The sequence below is a fragment of the Rhinopithecus roxellana genome, chromosome 5 (assembly GCF_007565055.1).
Source record: "Rhinopithecus roxellana isolate Shanxi Qingling chromosome 5, ASM756505v1, whole genome shotgun sequence".
In the NCBI taxonomy this organism is placed as follows: domain Eukaryota; kingdom Metazoa; phylum Chordata; class Mammalia; order Primates; family Cercopithecidae; genus Rhinopithecus; species Rhinopithecus roxellana.
The window spans coordinates 114,775,756-114,797,488 of record NC_044553.1 but is presented as its reverse complement, the minus strand read 5'-3'; the positions used below and the strand labels follow the sequence as shown (position 1 = coordinate 114,797,488).

At 47.8% G+C, this 21,733-nt stretch overlaps 1 protein-coding gene across 1 annotated transcript in view; it reads right to left on the bottom strand.

The window, feature by feature from the left end:
* The window catches only part of CEMIP (cell migration inducing hyaluronidase 1), a 171,808-nt gene that overhangs the window by 11,689 nt on the left and 138,386 nt on the right, over positions 1 to 21,733 (bottom strand). Inside the window, exons 14-24 of the mRNA XM_010383307.2 lie at positions 20,115 to 20,320; positions 19,000 to 19,069; positions 17,976 to 18,104; positions 15,392 to 15,477; positions 14,339 to 14,470; positions 11,136 to 11,171; positions 10,899 to 11,054; positions 8,031 to 8,211; positions 6,612 to 6,827; positions 3,187 to 3,398; positions 2,063 to 2,248 (exon numbers count right to left, since the gene is read on the bottom strand). Coding sequence (XP_010381609.2) covers positions 2,063 to 2,248; positions 3,187 to 3,398; positions 6,612 to 6,827; positions 8,031 to 8,211; positions 10,899 to 11,054; positions 11,136 to 11,171; positions 14,339 to 14,470; positions 15,392 to 15,477; positions 17,976 to 18,104; positions 19,000 to 19,069; positions 20,115 to 20,320 — 1,610 coding nt within the window. The remainder of the gene's footprint in view (positions 1 to 2,062; positions 2,249 to 3,186; positions 3,399 to 6,611; positions 6,828 to 8,030; positions 8,212 to 10,898; positions 11,055 to 11,135; positions 11,172 to 14,338; positions 14,471 to 15,391; positions 15,478 to 17,975; positions 18,105 to 18,999; positions 19,070 to 20,114; positions 20,321 to 21,733) is intronic.

The following is a 21,733-nucleotide window of genomic DNA, read 5'->3' as shown; positions in this document are numbered from 1 at the left end:
ACAGTTTTTTTAACCTGGAAAAAATGACAGCTTATGTATTTCACACTTTGAAACCCCCTCCCTTTCAGCTGACTTATTTTAATTTTACCCCTAATTATAGCAAGCTAATTGTTAAGTATCCTAGCCCATAGTAGATTATTAGAAGGTAGCTGCTAAAGGCAGGTGCTCTGAATAGAAAAAAATAACAAATGTTTAAGGCAGAAAGATTTTTAAAAGCCCAACAGTTTGCAGCTGTTCTCCATAGGAAACAGACCCCCCCGCCATAACCCAACTCCTGGTCCCTAAGGCATCGCCGAATTGAAACACAACGTAATGATCAACAGGCATAGGGCTAAACTAAGCTACCAACCAAAAAAATGTGCTTAAGGTGACAAGCGGACAAGCCTTAGATTTTTAAGACTTTGATCAAAGAGGTTCAACTTACTTAGTGGAAGTTTCCATTTGAAAATTTCACATCTTTTGAACATTTCAGCTCACGAGCCGAAAAGAAGAAAATCTGCATGGATGGTATCCCAGGGACTTTACCTTATCAACATCTGTTACTTTAATCATAATATTTCCTAGTGGTATGTGGGGCATATCTCATTCCTTCTCCTCTGGTTTTCATATGGGAGGATTTTCCTAAATACTTCTGGCCCCTGGTCCCTCCCCTCATCCACTTCTTCCCATGGGAAGAGAGTGTCTCATTATTGGTTGGTTTTGGGTATTTGGCTCAGCCCGTAGAGCAGGGACACTCTGGTCTGTCTTATATGCTCTGAGGTTTTGGGGCTGGGCCCTATGTGGGGAGCCTGTAATTGCTCAGTGCTACCTGCGACGGAGAAGGTAAAATTGGGGACGATATTGGGAAGCTCTATTCTCCAACAGCTTTATCATCAATAAAATGGATCGCTTCCTCTTCACCTGCCAGCTTGTCTGCCCCCAACTGGCTTAGCTCTTGTGTGGGGAGAAAGGTGTTTTCTATTGCCCTCCCATCCCAACATTGTACTTATACTTTTGATTCTAAATTTTAATTTTCCCTTAATCAAATTGATGGAGCCATAAATAAGACAGATCACCTGTTATCAGTTTCCTTATCATTGGCTTCCATGTAAGAATAGAAAACTGGCCATCAAATGATCTTTCACCCTTACTACTCACAGTTTGCTATCGACATCGCTGTGGAGCTGGCTTGGCATTCTTAAGATATTAGACTAAATTTCTTTTTAAGAGAGGGGATCAAAGAACTCCCAGGAACAGATACTCTGTTTTCATTATATCTCTATTGAATAGAACCTAGTGCAGGTTAGTAAAAGGGTGAGGGGCTTTGAAGACAGACAGATCTAGGTTCAAATCCAGCTGGGTCAGATTTATGCTATGATCTCAGAAAGTCTCTTCTGTTTTCCCTGTGCCTTCTTTGCCCATCTCTCTCACTCTCTTTTTTTTTTTTTTTTTTTTTTTTTGAGGTAGAGTCTCACTCTGTCACCCAGGCTAGAGTGCAATGATGCAATCTTGGCTCACTGCAACCTCTGCCTCCCAGGTTCAAGCAATTCTCCTGCCTCAGCCTCCTGAGTAGCTGGGATTACAGACACGCACCACCATGCCCAGCTGATTTTTGTATTTTTAGTAAAGATGGGGTTTCACCATGTTGGCCAAGCTGGTCTCGAACTCCTGACCTTGTGATCCGCACACCTCGGCCTCCCAAAGTGTTGGGAGGCGTGAGTCACCACGCCTGGCTGCCCATCTCTTAATCCTCTGCTCCAAGTGGGTTGTTGTGAGGATTTGAGATAATGTACCATGTTTTCTGGATTCTAAGATTTACTGCCTTCACTTTTTTTTTTGAAATATTTAAATTCCCTACAATTCACATGTATATTTAATAGAGTGTTTACTTTACTTTTAAAGCTTAACAGCTTTAAAAATGTCATTAATGTATGGGACAGCCAGCCTTAGAATCAAAATGCCTAGAAAGGTGTCTTACATTAATTGGCATTAACTACATGGCTGTTCTTAGACTTATTGGAAAGGCCAAGGGGACAAGATGAGGTCGAGCCACTTTCCTGCAGCCAGGTGGGCACCTGCTCACCCTGAGTCTTCGTCCCAGTAGTAGTGGCTCCTGCCAGGGTAGCTCTGCTCCACTTTGTCCATCTGCAAGGTCCTCACGAAGACACCTGTCTTGGACGTTTGCTTCAGCAGGCGATTGTGAACATCTGAGAGGATGGAGAAGGTGGTGCCTCTCGGGTAGCAGAGACCCACTCGGATCCAGTCGCCCCTAGGATTGGAAGTAGAGTCAGGTTACAAGCAAGGGTGTCCAGGCCACAGGGCCTTTGGAGCATGCCTTGGAGAAACAGACCAAAAAATCTCCACCAAATGACACCTCCACTTCTGTATGGGAAATTTTGAAAGAACATTTGCTGCCATGGCGACTGAGTTGCAGTGTTCAAGGAGCAAGGGAGAGACAATGGCCGCCTGTGAGCAGAGAGTCTGAATGCTTCACTGGTGTGTCTCCAGGGCCAACCCTGGGGGTGCTCCGTATGGAACTTTGGGAAAAAGACATTCTTTTTGTAGTTAAAGAGCACAGGATCCAAAGGACCCAGGCTCAGCCCCTTCTGGGTCCAGCTTGATTGTAGGGTCCATTTCATCTCTTCGGTCTCATTTCCCACATCTGATCAATGTCCGTCTCACAGAAATACTGTGACAAGTAAATAATGTGCATAGAAAATACTTGAATCTAAATATAGGAAGCCCTATCTAGATGCCCTTATCCTCATCACTTTATCTCGCAGAACCTCATTTCCCTCTCTGTAGGATGGTAACAACAATACCCAGATATTTTTGCCATCTATCGAGCACTCGCTAATGCCAGGTCCTGGGTGCCCACCATACCTCATCTCCCTAGATCCTCATTGCACTCCTGCAAGGTAATACTATCCTCAACTCAAAGATCAAGGAGCTCAGGCTCAAGAGGTTACATGCCCTACCCAAGGTCACCCATGCCGGAGCGGGGACTTGGCCTGTGTCCTTTAATGCTTAACTCCTGGGTGATGTCAACCCCTCTAGGTACTCCTGCAGGGATCAATCACATGGGCTAGCTTGTGGTTCCGTAAGAGGCAAGGCCAGGACTTTGCAACAAGTCATCATTATCAACTTTGAGCTCAGTCGGAGCAGCTGCCCACAGATCTCACTGGTCCTGGCCGGGCACCCACTCACTTGTTGAAGTTGATGAGCCAGATGGCGAGTTCGGCGGGGGCCGTCTGGTCCCAGTGGATGGTGTAGCCCTTCTGCAGGGTGACAACCGGCTGGTACTGCTGGTAATGGGTGCTCCTGGTGAGCGCCCCCTCCAGGTAGAGAGGGTGGCTGGGAAAGTCATTCTTGATGATCTTCATTCGCAGGTTACTGGTCTTGTAGGCTTGAATGTACATCTTTTAAAACCCAAAAAGGAAACACACAATGAGGCTATTACAAAGGGTTATTCCAAGAGCGTCTGGTTAACATCTGACTACAGACTGCACTTTCAAAGGCACTTTCTCTTTACAGAACCCTTTTTAGAAGGCTTGAATGAAAGAAAGGCCAAATAAGGGGACATCTCTTTCTGCTGGTGGACACAGCCCAGGCCTTACTGTGTAATCCAGCTAATGCTTTCTATGCATCTTCATAAAAGTGCTCTGTTGAGCTTCCAGTGGAAATTTGAGAAGAGCCTGCATAATAGTCAGATGGCAAATTTTGGACAAAGGGCAGAGATGTGGACGGAGGAGGAAGGGAGTGAGAGAGAGAGATAACTTTTATAATTCTACCATAAAATGCAACTCGCCTATAACTGGCAGTTACTCTGCCTGCATTTGAGAGAGTGCCTGGGTGTGTTGGCCTATTTCTCCCTCCTACTCCTTCTCAGTGTCTGGCCCCTGAGGCCAGTCCTTGTGGTGCCACAACACACTGCATGAATAAATGGTGCCCCATTTCAGAGGAAAAACTGAAAGCAAGACTGTCAGCCATTGAGATCCAGGGACCTGAGAGCCTGGATGCTTTAGCCCAGCATTGGTTTAAAACACTGTGTCGGCCAGGCGCGGTGGCTCATGCCTGTAATCGCAGCACTTTGGGAGGCCGAGGTGGGCGGATCACCTGAGGTTAGGAGTTCGAGACCACCCTGACAGACATGGAGAAACCCTGTCTCTACTAAAAATACAAAATTAGCCGGGCGTGGTGGCACATGCCTGTAATCCCAGCTACTAGGGAGGCTGAGGCAGGAGAGTCTCTTGAACCTGGGAGGCGGAGGTTGTGGTGAGCCAGGATCATGCCATTGCACTCCAGCCTGGGCAACAAGAGTGAAACTCTGTCTCAAAAAACAAAACAAAACAAAAAACAAAAAACAAAACCACTGTGTCCTGTTTTATGGCACATCCCAAATTCATAAAACAATATCCCCGTAACTGTGGCTAAGAGATCACACCAATGTGTGATCACACCAATGTGCAATGATGTTGTGCTTTTGGAAGGAAGTGGTTATCTTCCCCTCTAGTTTTATCGCGTATAAGATGGAAAGAGAAACCAACCCTGCCCATCTTAGGGAGTTGCCCTGAGTATCAGAAGGTAAAGGATACATTAAAGCATTTTGTAAGATGTAAAGTGAAGGGAAAATACTATGGATAACAGTTAACCAGTTGCCAGTTATGATAATCTGGCAAGCTCTAACAATGAGCTTTTCTTCACAGAAGATAAGCAACGTATCAGAAAGAAAGTGTGGGAAGGAAAATCAAGGCTCCGTATGGGACACCTAGACCTTGAGCTGAGGCTGTGTAATGCTGACAGCGTGGATGCCAGGCTTGAGGGTTTGGTCTTCCTTCAATTACTCAGGGCATGACTGTCCTCCATCAGCTCCCTTCTGACTCCACTACCCTCCTTATCTTTCTCAGACCATCACATCAACCACTCACTCCCATTAGCATCTTGGCCCTTCCTCTGCCCACACCTGCAGCAGAAGCCTCCCCCGACTCATTGCACAGCTCTGCCTCTCCCAGGGCTCTTGAGCAGAGCTGAGAAAATCCCACAGCCTGGGAGAGAGATGCCTCTGCAAATTCACCGCCTCCAGTCTCCGCTAGGTTTTCAACACTGCCAGGTGCTCCTTCCACAAGCTTCTTGTCAACATTTTCCACTCTCTACAACAGCTTTTCCAAATCTTTTATCACTCTCTGGAGGTTACTTTCCTCAAGCCCAGTCCCCAAATTCTCAGCACATGACATCACCTTCTACTGCAGAAAGAAACACCTTCAGCTTCCTGCCCTCTGCCCCAGTCTTCCTCTGGTCCTTCTTCCTGCTAAATGCTAGCCCTGCCACCTCCTCTGGCAGCTGACCCCCAGCAGCTGCACCCTGTGCTCCCTTTGCCCCTTATGGCCCTTTTCCTTCAGCCCAACACTATCTCCTTCTCCTATCACCCCTCCACACCCAAACCACTATTTAGCTCTTTTCTAACACCCCAATTCCTGACACCCACAGTGGTGATAATAATGCCTGCCTTGTAGGATAGTTGTGAAGACAGCGTCTTCATTCATACATGTTTCCTTCACTCTCTCAGATGATCTGACTCACTGTGAACCTGCCAATTCATTTTCTCAGGCCTCTCTCCCCTTAGTCATTTATTCATTAGTCATTCATCAAAATACTAGAAGTAACAATAATATAATAATAGCTAATTAATATTTTCAGTTCTGCCCCATTCTAGGCACCATCTAGACCTGCCCTGTCCCTCATGTGGCCACTGAGCACTGGACATGTGGCCACTGTGACTCAGGATCTGAATTTTAAACTTTAATTCATTTAAATTTCAAAACAAAAGCAATGTAAATATTTTTTCCTATCCCATTACCCTGATTTGATCATTACATATTATATACATATATCAAAATATCATGCATGCTCCAAGAGAATATACTATGATATAGCAATAAAAATGCAAAAATAAATTTAAAATAACATTAAAAATTCACATTAAACACAACGTTATTGTTTCAGTAGGACTACACTTCCCTTGGTTGAAAATTGAGTGGGCAACAGTAGATTTTGAAGACTTAGATAAAAAACAAGAACTGTTTAATGATTTTCTACACTGATTCATGTTGAATGATAGTATTTTGAATATAATTAAAGTATTATTAAAATTAAATTATGTTTCTTTTTACTTTTTAACATGGCTACCAGAAAATTTAAGATTACATGTATGGCTTGCATTATATTTCTATTGGATAGGGCTGGTGAAACATTTTACATGTATTTTCTGAAGCCACCCCCAAAATCTCGCTAGGAAAGTTCAACTATTTGACAGGTGAGGAAACTGAGGCTCCAAGAGTCCAAGTAATTTGCCCAAGGTCCAATGGTAAGTGTTGGAACCTGACTTGAATCGAAGCATTTGACCCAGGGGGTTCTTTTTTTCTAAGCATTTTGTTTACCAAGTGTTTTGATTTTAACTTTGTAAAAATCCTACTGGGTGAGGGGAAAAAAATTAAAAGAAAGAAAGAAAAAGAAAAAAAAATTCTATATCTCTTTGTGCCCTGAAACAGAGCTAGGCATACAGTAGACACTCACTGAATGCTTGTTGCATGAGTGAATAAGTGAGTGACCGGCCCCCAGAAAGGTGTCCCCACCTGTGCATAGCGCCCACTGCAAATGGCCCCTCTCCAGTCGGGAACATTGATGCAGTCTGGGTGCCGGACCAGCCAGTTGTCATCCTTCGTGAGGTAGGAGCCAGGGTACTCGGACACGGAACCATCGACGTCATGGAACACAGATGTCTTATCCCCATCCATGTCCAGCTGGTTGAACCAGGGCCCAGGCTCTCCGAAGAACACTCTGGAAGTAATCTAAACAGAGCCCAGGAAAGTTAGGCAGGGCTAGAAGGTGAAGGGAAACTGCAGCCGTCATCAGGCCAGGGCAAGGTTTCCGATTTCCATTGACATTACAAGCCAGCCAAAACAAAGATGCTTTCGGGCACTGAGAGAAACCGCAAGGTGACTCCGATGCAACCGGAGTCACAATCAAAGGTTCACCGTGCCTCAACTCCCAGACCTAGCACACACTTTTGGCCTCTGCTCACTGGAGGGTTGGCTGCTGTGGGTGAGCTTGGAGACTGCTCTGACACACAGGCTTCACCAACTGCAGAGATGGAGGAAGGGGACTGAGGACTGTGAGTGTGAATGTGTGTGAGAGGGAGGTGGTGGTGATGTGTGTATGAGAAAGGGCACACACACGTTTACACATACACATACGCATACACGGGGGCATCCATGTGCAAGAGAAAATGTGTGTGTGGCATGTTTCAGGAAGACAGTTTTGCAGCATGGGACCTCTCAGATTTCCATGACTGACCTTTTACAGGCCCTCAGTCGCCTGAGTAAAGACGTTAAGTCATTTCAGTTTCACATCATTTCCCTCAGCCTGCCAGAAACTGGGCAAACAGGCAAAAGGCAGGAGCAGGGAGGAGAAGGAGGGAAAAGTCTGGGAATCCATAACCTGAAGGAAATGCATAGGAGGCCTGGCCCCGGCTGGTCTCACGGGGCAGCCCTTGCTCCTGATCTCCTAATCCTCAGCTCCTCTTCTGCCTTCTCTGTCTAGGGCAAGGAAGGCTCTGTTTATAGTCTGCTCTCGGGGAGAGATTAAACAGAACATCATCAGTTAAGACTTCCCTTGGAAACTGTGGGGCTTGTTAGATTCTTTGTGCCAACTCAGGTGGCCTGGTCGTAAGACTCAGTTTGTCAAAGTCAAGACCCTTGGAGGAACAGCCTAGGAACCTCGATCCACACGTCGGGGTCCTCTGGAGGCTGGCCTGAGTTTTGAGCAGGGAGAGAGCAAGTGGGCATTTACCCAGACCTGACCTGTGGGGCAACCTACGCTTGTACTTTTCCAGTTTGGATGAAGAGCAAACTGGGACATGGCCCAGCCTAGTTGGAGGAGGCTTTTCAACCCCTGCGGTGGTGGCAATAGCTCAAACTCTGGGCCCCAGGAGACTTGTGAATCACCATCCAAAGTCTGGGTTTGCCGGGAGTCTGCCGTGGGGCCTCACTCACCGGAACGTCCTCAAAGGCAATGCCGGTCACGTTGTTATGGGGGCAGCTCTGCCAGGCATTATTCAGGCGGAAGGCCAGGGCGCTGGTGTGCCGGCCCTCCAGGGCCACAAACTTTCGGAAAGTGCAGTTTTGGATGTTGATGGGGCCATCATAGAACTGAATTCCTCTAATCGGAAAATTCCTATGGAGTTAAGGAAGATGTCAGTCTAAATGTCCATTCCTATGGAGTTAAGGAAGTAAGATGTCAGTCTAAACGCCATGTTGTTTGCCCCTTCTGAGGTGGATGGTAGCAGAGACTTCCTGGGTAAAACCATTCCTGATCCCCACCTCTAGCAACTCCCCCTGCCCCAGATCATTACTGATTCATTAATTAATTATTAATTCATTAATTAATTTAAAGCATGTATAGACACACTAATTGTCAATGAATGACTGTCGGATGAATGGATGGATGGATGAATGGATGGATGAGTGAATGAATATCCATCTAGTTGCTGATTTGGAGTTTGGAGAATGGTCCTGTATTTCAACATTTCCCCCAATGTTTCCATTATATAAAGAGTCATTGGGTAAATACTGTAAATACCGCTGGAGTCTGCCAATAATATGTTTCTTGGGAAGGTAGAGCTGTTAGTCATTATCGCCTTAGTTTTAGTTGCTATAACAATTTAATCAGATTAAGACCCACATGAGTTTCTCCTCTGTGAGTAAGCCTTTCACATTGGCAGTGTGCTGCGTTTGGGAAACAGAGGGGAAAAGAACACAGAATGGAAGGTGATAAACATGTGATAAAAGCAATTGTAAGGCAACATTTTCAGCACCCCTAGAAGAAAGGGAGGTCCCACTGAAAAGCGTGACTATGGACTGACAGAGAACCCCAAGAAGGCCCTGAGACCCAGAAGGAGGTAGGAAGCGGCAACAGGCTTGGACGTGGAGGTAGGAGAGACTGGACAAGAACTGGTGACTTGAAGATTTTGCCTTGGTCTAGCATGGAGTAGGTTGCTCAGACACACTTCTCCCGTTGCCTCAGACTCCTGAGCTGAGCACAGGAAACAAGGGTCTGTGAGGTTGGCTGGGCTTCCTGGTGGCCCTTCTTGGGCCTGGCCCCAGTCTAGGCTTGCTCCTTCTCCAAACCCAACATGTATGCTTATGCTGGTGTCTCTATATCTGGGTCAAGCCCATTCTCTTCCACAGCAAATATAAGGAAGAAAATTTAGAAAGATGGAAAAAGAAGCAGAAAAAATATCTGCCCACAGGGAGAGACCATATTCCAGTTGTCCCTGATCTTCAACCCTGGGCTCCCTTCCTTTCCAATGTGGTTCCTTGAGGAAGACCCTAGCCACAGCAGTCATGGTAACATGCCTTCAGCAGGAACCGAAGACTCCTTGCATTTCTATATTTTTATGTTTATAATTGATTAACATCATGACCTAGAATCCTGATTCTCATGGGGTAGCTCCATGCATTTTTTCATTTCACATATTTTAGAGACAGCCCATTTTTACTAGCTCTATACTTAGGTTTTACACTTCAGCCTGACCCAGCTCTATACAAGATGGATCAACCATGATGAGGACTGCAAGGTCTTCGGTTCCTACTTGCAGATGCAATTTGAGGAACATGCCTCAGTCTGATAGGTTTCCATAAACAGGATCACCTTTGGAAGTCATCAGAACATTCTGGCCCTGGGAGGCTGCTAACTCTTGGCAAAGAAACCCTGAACATGCAGATTCAGGGTCACTCATACAAATGCTGAAAGGGACTGCTCCGTCACTCAGGTTAGATAGAAGGAAGGGCTTCTCCCACCTCGTGCTGAAGGAGATCATGATTTTGCCTTTGCAAAGTATTTTCCATGTCCACTTGGGTTGGAAGTTTTAGGTCAATGTGTATTTTGTGTCCTGGCTCTAGTAGTAAAAATTATATCTTCCTAGAGAGAGTAGAAAGCTCAGAAAGACAAGAAGGGCTGATCTTATCATCAGGAGCACAGGGACCACCATGCTGCTCACAGGCTCTGAACCTTGCTCTCTGGCTTAAATTCACACCTGAGCAGAAACACCAGCAGAAGAAGGGAGATTTCCTCACCACCGACCCAGCCTGTGGCTTTCCAAGGAATTGACTGAGTTCATTATCCCTATTTGCTCATCAGCCTTCCAAGTCACTCACTCACTCTCCACCCACCTGCTTATTGTCTGACCTTCATTTGAACTCCCCCAGCTGCAGAGCCCAGGACTCCTCAGGACAGTCCTGCTATTCTGTTGTTGAGCATTTTTGATGTAAAAAGATCCATCCTTCTTGCACTAGACTAACCCTAAGGACCATTGTAGAATGAGTCTCATCCCCTATGTGCACAGCAGCTCTGAGAAGATGCAACAATATCCCCCATGTTGTCCCCAAAGTGATGATCCTGTCTCCTGTTTGAAGACCCCAACCTGCATGTGACATGGCTTCAGCTTTTGTCACCCTCCTGGTTATTCTCCTTTAAGTGTGCTTTGGCCAGACTCTATCGCTCTCCCATCCTCAGGAGTGGATGCAACACTCCAAGTGAGTGTGCTGTCAGAGAAAAGGACTCATGATCCCTGATCCCAGACATTAAATTCCCATTAACGTAGTCCAGGAACACATTACGCATTTTGATGGCCACATTACCCTGTTGACTCATATTCCACACTATTTTTTGACTTCTCTCTCCCCATTCCAGATTTCATCCCTTAATTGTTAGTCTCAGTCAGCTCAATGATTCCTCTGGCTGGTAGAGGACAGAAGAATTCAGAGTCAACAGGTAGAAACTACCCATTAAGTTTTTCCCTTCCAACACAGCCACTTAGGTTAAGCCACTCAGAACAAGGAGCTACATGGTTGCAAACCTACTGGCCTATAGGGAGGGTCCTTCCACTATGGTCCAAGCCACCGGGGCCCCAGATCCTATTGTCCATCATTTCTGTCCCCACGTTGCCGCTCTCGCCAACAAACAAGCTGTTCTTTATCTCTTGCTTGGAGCCGTCGTCATATGGGAAAGTTCCACCACTGTAGAGAGAAGATGTTTAAGGTGAGATGTCCAGAGACAAGATTCCACAGAGGTCCAAATACAATGACAGTTGCCCTTACCTGGCCAGAGTTAGGCCGATGCCATTGTCAGCAAACCTGTGGACAAGAGCAGATAGATAGTCAGAGCATGTCCTAGCTTCACATTCAGTGGAGTCGTGGAGAGAAGGACACTTCCCTGCCCTTGGAGTCAAACTGAATACCGTGCAGAGGAAGGAGTCTCTATGTAAGCAGACATGTGCTCTGGGAGTTGTGGCTCTCCTGTTCTACACAGGAAGGGGATGTTCTGGGTCCCCTCCCACTCCAACTCTGACTCTAGAGAGAAAACGGTGACCTCTGTGGCTCTCCATGTTCAACGGCATTGACAGCATGCAGACTGGGGTCCATGAGCCTCCCTCTCCAGCCCTATCCTCTGTGATTCCAGGGCTTAGTTTGAGGTTGGATCAGGAGAACTTGAAGGGCCTTCCGCTGTCAGGACCAGCACCAGGGAAAGGTGGAGTATGTGAATGCACTTCTATTTTTTTTCTTTTACCATCTTCACTGCTGTTTCAGCCATAGAGAGAGGCAACAATAGCTACTTTTCAAGTTTCCGGGAAGTCAGGCAGATGCGGGCCCTGAGAAGGGCAGGAAGTCATTTTGCAATTGTGCTGGAACCATCTCGTTAGCTCCTTTTCACCTCTGCCCTTTTTAGGGGTCAGATGAGCATGCTCCTGGGGGGTGTCTGATTGCGAGGGCCAAGGGACTACACAGAATCCAGAGCTGAGCCTTGGGTCCGTGCTACCACAGACTCTAGGGCCAAATACAGTGGCCGCCTTCACTTCCTGTGTCCCAGGGGTAGATTTAACTGGTCTCCATGCCTCTGCTCCTTCCACCTGTCCTGTCCACCCTACCAGACTCATCTCAAAGTGCCATTCTCACCAACCTTTCTGCTCCCTAAAATTTCCATGGCTTTATATCCTTCATAGATCCAAGCTCAAGGGCCTGGTGAATCCACATCAGCTGCACCAGGCTGGTCCCAGTGGCCCGCATGCTCTCTAATTCCCAATGTACTTTTTCATACTCTGCTCACCCTCTTTCAGACACACGGACATTTTTCTTTTTCTGAAGCACATTTAGTTCAAATGAATCATTCCAGTCCCATCATTAGGGCACTGTCTACTCCATTTATTTTCCAAAACTTCCTGAGTCTTGTCTCCCAGACCCCTCCATGGCTTTTCGTCATTGCTTCTGTCCCCCAGTGCTCGGCTCCTGGTCCCCTCATTCTTCCAATCCTTGTAGGGATCCCTATCTTCTGTTAGCCCCTATTGCACCAACCTTGTCCACGCATAGGACCACAGCCTTGGTGCCAGCCAGATCCTAGGCTACCTTGGAATGAGTCTGGTGGGGGATTAAAAGACACACCCACTTTGGCAGGAGGGGTCTTCGCAATTTTTCTTACTGCCCTAAATCTGGCATTCACCGTCTCTTTAAGGACCTAAACTCTGAAATGCCCACAACCAGAACCAAGAGATTTACCGAACTTTGGATATTACGAAGAATTTTGGCATTGACACCATCTAGTTTCTCTTCAACCCAAGGCTTCCACCCACCTTCTGCATAGTGCCCCTCCCAAGGATGCTCTAGGGTCTGCTCTAGGGATAAGGAGCCTGGCAGCTTATCGCATAGACTGGTGTCTCATATGGTAGGAACGGTTTTCCTTCTCCAGAGCTGAAACCTGCTCCTTGCCTATCACTTTTGCCTTCTAGAGCCAATCAGAACAACCCTGTCCCCTTCCCCTAAATGCCCTTCAGAAACCCAGAATCAGCTCTCTTCTTTCCCCTCCCTTCTTCTTAAAACCAATGACTTCTTTTGTCCTGTGCAAAATGAAGTCCCCTCGGCCTGGCAAAGTGACTCACACCTGTAATCCCAGCACTTTGGGAGGCCGAGGTGGGCGAATCACAAGGTCAGGAGTTTGAGAGCAGCCTGACCAATGTGGTGAAACCCCATCTCTACTAAAAATACAAAAATTAGCTGGGCGTGGTGTCGCATGCCTGTAATCCCAGCAACTCAGGAGGCTGAAGCAGGAGAATTGCTTGAACCCAGGAAGCAGAGGTTGCAGTGAGCTGAGATTGCACCATTGCACTCCAGCCTGGGTGACAGAGTGAGACTCCATCTCAAAGAAAAAAAAAAAAAAAGGAAGGCTCCCTCAGTCTCTCTGCGTCTGTTTTTAGGTTTTGTTTTTTTGACTTTTAAAAAAAAAAAAATTTATTGTTTATTTTTGGCCACTGCCTGCTGCCATTCTATGCCCCTGCCTGGCTGGGAGACCCGAAAGCCTTTGCACCTCCCCTTCTCTGTCTCTCATGCATCTTCCTGGGGTTCCATTGTTAAGTCAGTTTCTCCCCAGATCTCTGCATATCTGAGCAGCCTTTCTCTCCCTCCCTCTCTCTCTTCTCTCTCTGTCAATGCTGTGTCTCTGTTTTTCTGCTCACATACTTTTCAATTTCTCTTGTTCCCTTTCACCTTTATTTCTCCTTTACTTGGTCACAAAAAATAGAGAAATATGTTTATTTCCTAATAGGGTTTCTGATTTCCCATTTTTAACACAAAAGGCAGACAAGGATACATTTCACAATACTCCCTGGAAACAAATCCCAGCTCTGCTGACTGTGCCTTCTGGTCCTTGGCATGTGCCAGTCACTTATATAGGGACTTCATATGAGAGCTCAGCGTTCCCTGCCTTTTTCATTTGGGTCTTGGAGTCCAGTGAACTGTAGCTCCAAGTTCCAGTTCAAACACTAGCTAACTGCATGACCTTGGGAAATTCACTAACTGAAACTCAGTTTATCATCTCTAAAATGGAGATTGTAATTTATATGTTTGAGAAACATGGTAAGAAAGAAATGCAACCAAGGCTTCCACACAGTAAGTGCCCAGAATATTCTGGCTTCTTTCTTCTTCCCTCCCTTAGCTGATGGGCCGTGTGACCTTGAGAGAGCCAAGACCAATGATTATTTGGAAGCAAATCATAACCCGCAGCACCTGGCGCTGTGGGCTGAAGCCAATATGCTGCTTTTAGGTTTTGCTTTTTCTGATTTTTTCTTTGTTGCTGCTGCTTTTTGGCCACTGCCTGCTACCATTCTGTGCCCCTGCCTGGCTGGGGGACCAGAAGGCCAAACGTCAGTGTGTCTGGCTTCCCCTCTCTGCTTTGCTCTCCTCCCTCTGTGGGGTGCTGGGGGAAGATGCGCCATGCCCCCTTTGTGCCAAAGCCACACGCCGCTCTGACTCACCGGCAGCTGTCCAGCCACACATCCCCACCGCGCAGCCAGGCCCCGTGGTCCTGGTTCTTGTAGGCAGTGAAGTGCCTGATGATGGCTGGCTCCCGAGGCTTCAGCGGGTCAGCATCCTGGTGAGGGCTGTATCTGCAGCACACCATGGGGAGGGCACAGGTGGTGGTTTTGGGGGCACGCCTCTGCTTCTGGGCTCTGTAAGCCTCTCTCTACTCACAGTGCCCAGGAAGGCACTGACTAAACAGAAACCCATTTGCATTTCCTGGGCTCTGGAATGAACTTTCTGAGTTCATCACAGAAGCAAGAGGTCACTCCTCCATCAGCTCATGCAGGCTCCTCACATACTGAAGAACCTGCCCCCAAGTGGGTCAAAGCACAGAGGAAAGTTCAGACAGCCATTCCCACAAGGGCATGCGACACAGTCCTCGTGGCCCAGGAGAAGAGTCTGGAGATACCCAGCTCTCCCACTAACTGGCAGGTCACCTTGAACTAGTGCCTTTTCTGAGCACTTCTTAGCTACAAAACATAGTGCACTATCATGTTACCATATTACCCACTTTTGATGGAGACCAAGCAACTTTTCTCTTTAAAGGAGATTGGTTTTGCTAATTACCTTGAGGTTTTTAAAGCACCTTTTAAAAGTTGCTCCTGGCTTTCAGCTGAACAGTAGGTTTATTTATAGGCATGACCTGCATGTTCTTTCCCATTAAATTGATGGTAAAATTCTTCCATTCTATTCTCTTTATCTTTTCATCCTGGCCCAACCTACTGTGGCCCTGCTCATTTCTGCTGACTTACCAGCTATTCACTTTGCTGAGGGATCTAGAAACCTCTGGGAATTTCTATCTTCCTTTGGCTACTGGAGCTGGAATCCTAATTCAGACTTTACTCTGCTCAGATTTTCACCATTGTACCCCCAGCAAATAACTCAATGCCCAGCACAAAGCAAGGGCTCAACAGATGCTCAGGGAATGAATGAGTGATTGAAGGAGAGGGAGGCAGGAACTGGAGTGCAAGGTCACCATGGACTGTGTCTTCCCAATGGCTGATTACCTGGCAGAGATGATCGAGAGGAAGGGCCGCTTGTCCTTGGCAGATGCTTCAGTGGTTTTGACTCCGTTGTCTATGATCATGCCAGCCTGCAGGGAAGAGATATTCAGGGACACATTAACTTCTACTGTGGGCTAAAGGCATCTTCTCACACTCAGCCTCACTGCGTACTTCTGAATGCTCCGGGAAAACTGGCTCTGTTCTCAGGCTGCATCAACAGAAGTAGAGGATCTACAGTAAGGTAGGTGAAGATGCTGCCTTATTCTGCATTGCTAAGACCAAATCTGGAATATTTGACCTCTTTGAGGAGCATATGTGGAAAGTGAGGTCTAGAGAGATTATGTATCTTGTCCAAGGCCAAATGGCAAAGTCCATGTGCAGAACCCATACTGCTTTGGACAGCCCAGGCCCCAAGTCAAGAACAACAGGTGTACACTCGTAGGAAATTTATCTGCTGTGATTTAAAGCAAATGCTGAACCTAAGTCCCATCTTTACCTTGGACAGGGGACAGTGACCTTCCCACAGTCTCATTTTAGCTCCTGTCTGTCTTGAAGAGAGAATCTGGCTTTCTTGTTTGACTCCAAATATGTCCACTTTGTTAGCCATGGGGTAGGGAGAAATCAAGGCAGCTAAGTGATGCTGCCCAGGGAGGCCACCATTCAGTCTTCATTCCTTTCTGGATTCTCTTGGCCTCTTGTGAATGCTCAAACTCAGATTTCTCTTCTTTAGATAACTGGAGGGCACTATGGCCATGTCATTCTCCCTCTGGCTTATAATTCAGCAGCAGTGATGTGAGTCAGATGATGTGGGGTTGACTTGCAGCTCTACTCCCACTAACTGACTGGGCAAGTCCCTTCACCTCCTTATCCTCAGTGATATCATCTGCAAAATGTGCTAGTAACACCTATGTCACAGGATGGTTATGAGGACCCAATAAGAGACCCCAGGTGAAGCCTCCTGGAACAGGTCCCTCTCACTGTGGATGTGGAGTCAAGGCTTACTGGGCATGAACACCAAGGGCGGGACCTCCTCCTTAGCTTAGACAATTGAATCATCCAGCTGGAGGCTCCTCTTCACTCCTTCTGTCCCTGCCTCAGAGAATGAGACTTGCCACCTTCCTCAAGACCCACCCCCGCCCCACCCATAAGCCCTTGCATGCCTGCTTGTTAGAAACCATTCACCTGCATGCACTCCTCCCCTTTCCAGCCTCTCCACACCTGCTAGGTTCTATGTGGCCCACCTCTCTGCTCATGAAGCCTTCCCAAGGGGTGGGAGTGGGGGGTTTCTTGACAAGCAGCCAACACATTCTCTCCACTGTTCCCCCTCCACCAACAGCAGCATGCCCCCTGCACCTGCCTTTGTATGGAGACAGCTCTCTGAGGGCCATGTCAGCCTCTCAAATGCCCTCTCTGATACCCTGCACTAATTCTCCTCTGTCAAGGTGAGACTGTTGTCCTCCACACCTCTGCTCACTGCCCGATGACACTACCCTCTTTCCTAGTTCCTGGGATATGACACTCCCTGGGGACTCTTCTTCTCTTTCTGCTGTTCCACTCTGCAACTGCTCACCCCTTGCCCCACCCTGCAATTGCTTGCCCCTTGCCCCGTCCCATCTCCTAGGTGTAAGCACAGATCTATTCTGAGACTGTATCTCTTCATTTTGGTCTTCTCTCTGGTTGGGCTTTTACAAATCTTTTTACTTTTTGACTCTGAATGTATCTGTTTCCCTTGAGGAACATCAATTTTTCTTCATTGGTATCATTAGGGATTGGGCCAGAACACCAGCCTAGGCATTTGGGAGTCTGCCTGTGCACTGCCCTGGCATCCTTGAGACCACCTCTGCCCCCACAAACAGCGTCTCTGGTCTCAGCCATGCTCCAAGCTCCATTCCTATGCCCCACGACTCTGGTCTTGACTGCTGTCCTTACTGGGAGGTCCTTGACAGACTTGAGATCCCAGTCATCTTGGTATGCCCTCTGCCCCCCAGTGCCTAGCTTGGTGCTGGACACAAAAGCAGGTGCTTAGGACATATTGATGAGCAAATGAAGATGACTGAGGACTTTGTGTCCCACCTGCCCGCTTAGCTCTGTACAGATGCAGCAACCCATTCATTTCCCAAGAAACAAGACAAGAGCGAACAGCAAAGAGGATGCCAATGCTGCCTCCACCTTCCTTCAGAGCCACGTCTTGATTTCCTTCAGCTTACGGATCAGGCCTAACTTTTCATGGTTGAGACTACACCCAGACCCACCAAGTGAACTGCAAACCAAATTCAGGTGCCCAGCTCAGGGGCCACCAAGAGAAGCTCTCCCCTCGTCAGCATGAGTGAAGGTACAACTTGTTCCTTTTGGCTCTGGCCATATGCTAAGTCCATGCCCGTGCAGGAACCACCACAGGAAATTTGTGTGAAGAATGTGGCCAATGGCCTGGGAGGCCTCACAAGGCTGCTCCATTTTCTTTGAGACCAGCGTTAAGCATGCAGTTGTTCCCAGCTGTTGCCAACTGGTTGTCCCGGCTCTAATCATCTGCAGGCCTAGGAAGGGGACCAAGAGGCTGGCCAGAGAGGCGCAGTCTGGAAAGACTTACCCGGTAGTTGGAATGTGCTCTGTTGTTATAGAATTTTCCCAGTGGAATGTGCTCTGAATAACCTGGGGAGTACATTCCCACGGAGGGGCCCGTTGGTACATGGTGAAAAATAAACCAAAATCCAGTTTCCTGTTGGGGAAGGACACAAGGGAAAAGCCACAGCGTTCAGCCTCAGAGAGTTCCTGGGCAAGGTGGCCATGCAGCCCACACTGGAGGTGGGTCTAGTATCTAGTGCCATCACCCACACCAGCCCTCGATGCCCACCCCCAACACACCTCCGTGTGGTCCAGTCTGGAGGGAAAACAGTGACAAGTAGAGCCTACCATGAGAGTTGAAGCCCATCATGGGTTCCTACTCTATCAGACAGGCTCAGAACTGTTGCATTTCAATCACTGCGGGCTTAAACTCCTCTTCCTGACACACAGGGGGATTTCATTGTCTGCTTTCCCCTTCATTCTACAGATAAGGAAGCTAAGTTCCAGGTCAAGGTCAGGGTCCCAAGGAAGGCCAGAAGCATGAATGGGTGGGTGAGAGCAGGACTGTGTGGATGGAATGCTGTGGCCGCCACCTCCCAGCTGTGTGTGTGCCCCTGGGCATGTCAGCTCTCCTAGCCTTAGCTTCCTCCCCCATCAGATGGGGATAATAATAGTACCTGCGTCACTGGGTTCTTACAAAAATCAAATTATGTGAACTTATAACACTGATACATCAGGTACCATTCTAAGCTAAAATCATGGGATTCTAATATGATTTATTATACATAAAGCATTCAGTGTTCACTAACTATGGTCACCAGTGTATTATGAAGTGACAGGACTGTCCTTTAAAACCAAGTCCAAAGGACACCCCCTGCCCCACCACCCCCAGTCTGTTGTTTTCCTCTTCACTGCAGCTAAGCCTGTCTGCATGGATATCTGGGCTTAGGGCTCAGAGCACAGATACTTCAAGGTAAGCCTCAGGGGCTGTCTCCCGGACTCCAGTCCCTACCCTCACTTTCTGCCAAAGAAGGGATACTTCTGCTCACCTCAGATCCTGCAGCAGCACAGTTTATGAGGTTGTTGTTGGGATTGGCCATCCAGAAGGTGGACACAGCACTGCAGGGAGGGCAGAGATACCTGAGGTCAGATAAAGGCCACCAGGAGTCATCCTGCCACACGGCAGGTGCAGGTCGGGCACTCTGATATTGGCCTGAGAGGCTCTTTTTTTTATTTTTTATTTTATTTTTTTATTTTTTTATTTTTTTTGAGACAGAGTCTCGCTCTGTCACCCAGGCTGGAGTGCAGTGGCGCAATCTCAGCTCACTGCAACCTCCATCTCCGGGTTCACGCAATTCTGCTTCAGCGTCCCGAGTAGCTGGGACCACAGGCACCCACCACCACGCCCGGCTAATTTTTTTTTTTTTTGTATTTTTAGTAGAGACGGGGTTTCACTATGTCAGCCAGGATGGTCTCAATCTCCTGACTTCGTGATCCGCCCACCTCAGCCTCCCAAAATGCTGGGAGGCCTGAGAGTCTCTTATCAGAGATCTGAGAAATAATTGACTTGTTGTTCTGAAATCCAGTTTTCTAATTCAAGTGTGGTGCTCGTTTAAGCACTTAAAATGTTCAGAAATTAAAAAGAGCATGGGTCTTGAAAATAGAAGCAGTGTGCAAGTGATGTCTGAGATTGGCTCTAAAATACTTGTAGGTCAGAAGAACCCAGGAAAGTAGTCCTTTCTAAGGGGGGGGCACTGCACTTGGAAGGCTGGCTGCAGAGAGATATCATCCCGTCTCTCTGTCTCTCTCTCTAATATCTAGAAAAGGGTCCATGTGGTTGGGGCCTCCATGGCAGCTGAGGTGACAGCCACTTCCTCTCATCAAAGAGCACTGTGTGGATAAAGAGAAGCCCCACAGATGAGAACAAGGGTCCTCTTTGGGCAAGAAAAATGCACGTGAGGCAAACTGAGAAGGGAGAAGAGAGAAGACACCCTCCCACCTGCTCTGCAGGAAGCTGGAGCAGTAGGTGGTTAAGGGCTGTGAGGCCCAAGCTGCTCAGAGCCCCGAAGTGCAGAAGTCTGGTGCTGGGCTGAGCTGAGTGAACACATGCTCACACATGCACACCCCTTCCCCCCAGCACACAGAGAAGGATCCAGGCACTTACTTGCAGTCTTGCCTGGGCTTGGGGATGTACCCTGGATAGGAGTCCTCTGTGATCATCTTGCACATCTTGCTGTCACGGTCTGAGGGGAGGAGGGTTCCGGACTTGACAAGGAGGCCAAGACAGTGGTCAAAAGTGTTGCGTTCCTCTGGCCCATCTTCCGTGAAGAAGCAGTGGCCCAAAGAGTTATAGCCCACAACGTCCTTGGTCTGCAGGGGTCAAGACAGGGATGTTTCACCAAGCATCCAGTTATTCATGTGCCCATTCATTCATTCAGTAAACACTAAATAGTCTCATGTGCTCATTCATTCATTCAACAAACACTAAATAGTCTCAGCCATACACTGGGCCCTGGGAGGAGCATTGGGGGTTTGGAGATGAGTAGGACACAAGTGAGAGGCCTGGGGAAAGTGGGACATGGGGTGGGATGGTGACTTTTTTTTGTTTTTTTTTTTTTTTGAGATGCAGTCTCGCTCTGTTGCCCAGACTGGAGTGCAGTGGTGCAATCTTGGCTCACTGCAAGCTCCGCCTCCAGGGTTCAAGCGATTCTCCTGTCTCAGCCTCCTGAGTAGCTGGGAATATAGGCGTGCACCACCACACCCAGCTAATTTTTTGTGTGTTTTTAGTAGAGACCTGGTTTCACCATGTTGGCCAAGCTGGTCTCAATCTGATTCGTGGTCCACCTGCCTTGGGTTCCCAAAGTGCCGGGAGTATAGGCAAGAGCCACTGCGCTGTGCCAGGGATGGTGACTTTTAAAAGTCCTTTCCAGCTGGAGGAGTTGGGGGTGGTGAGGCTCTATAGGGTAGGAAAGGGGGCAAGATATCATATGTGAGAAGGTGAATCCAAGAGGAGGCCATGGGCTGGGCCATGCACACCCACTCCGATGGAGCACACGGCTGAGTGCCCTGCGTACAAGGACTTACCATGGAGGGACTCCACAGAGGAGATCCCACTGAGGAAGGGTGGACGAGGGAACTTCATCTAGGAGCAGCACCTGAGCTGGGGCAGTGTGCTTTTTATTAAGACCAGTATAGATTCTCCTTATTGTACCCTCATCCAGAGATCCAAGCCAGCTTGTTAGCCCAAGATGCATATCAAGCCACAAGTGCAACACCTGGGTTCAGAACTAGAAAGTGCTGCAAACTCCAGCTCTTTGGTTTCCTTTTTGGAATACACAGTTAGTGGGGAAAGCAGAAAGAATATTTGCATGGATACTGAGATAACCAGGGATGTAGTTTCAGCAGCACATCCAAGCAGCATGGGGATCTCAGACAAGACTCCTATCTTCTCTTCAGTCACTTTTTTTCCACTGCAAAAATGAAGGACTTGAATTCCATGATCTCTGAAGCCCCTTCTGGGTCTGAATCTCTAAACTCATCAATCTCAGAACTCAGGTCTTCAGAGGGCCTCTAGCCTGGGCCCCGCCTCCCTGTCCAATCCCCAGACTCTGTTCCCAAGCATAATTGGCAAACAGGTACCCTACTTCTGCTCAGACACTCCAGAGAGATGCTCACTTCCTTGCAAGGTGGCCTGTTACACAGTGGGGCAATGGCAAGAAATGCCTCCCTTATCTTACACCCTTCATCCCCACCCCTGGGTACAGACTGCCCAATGATGTCATC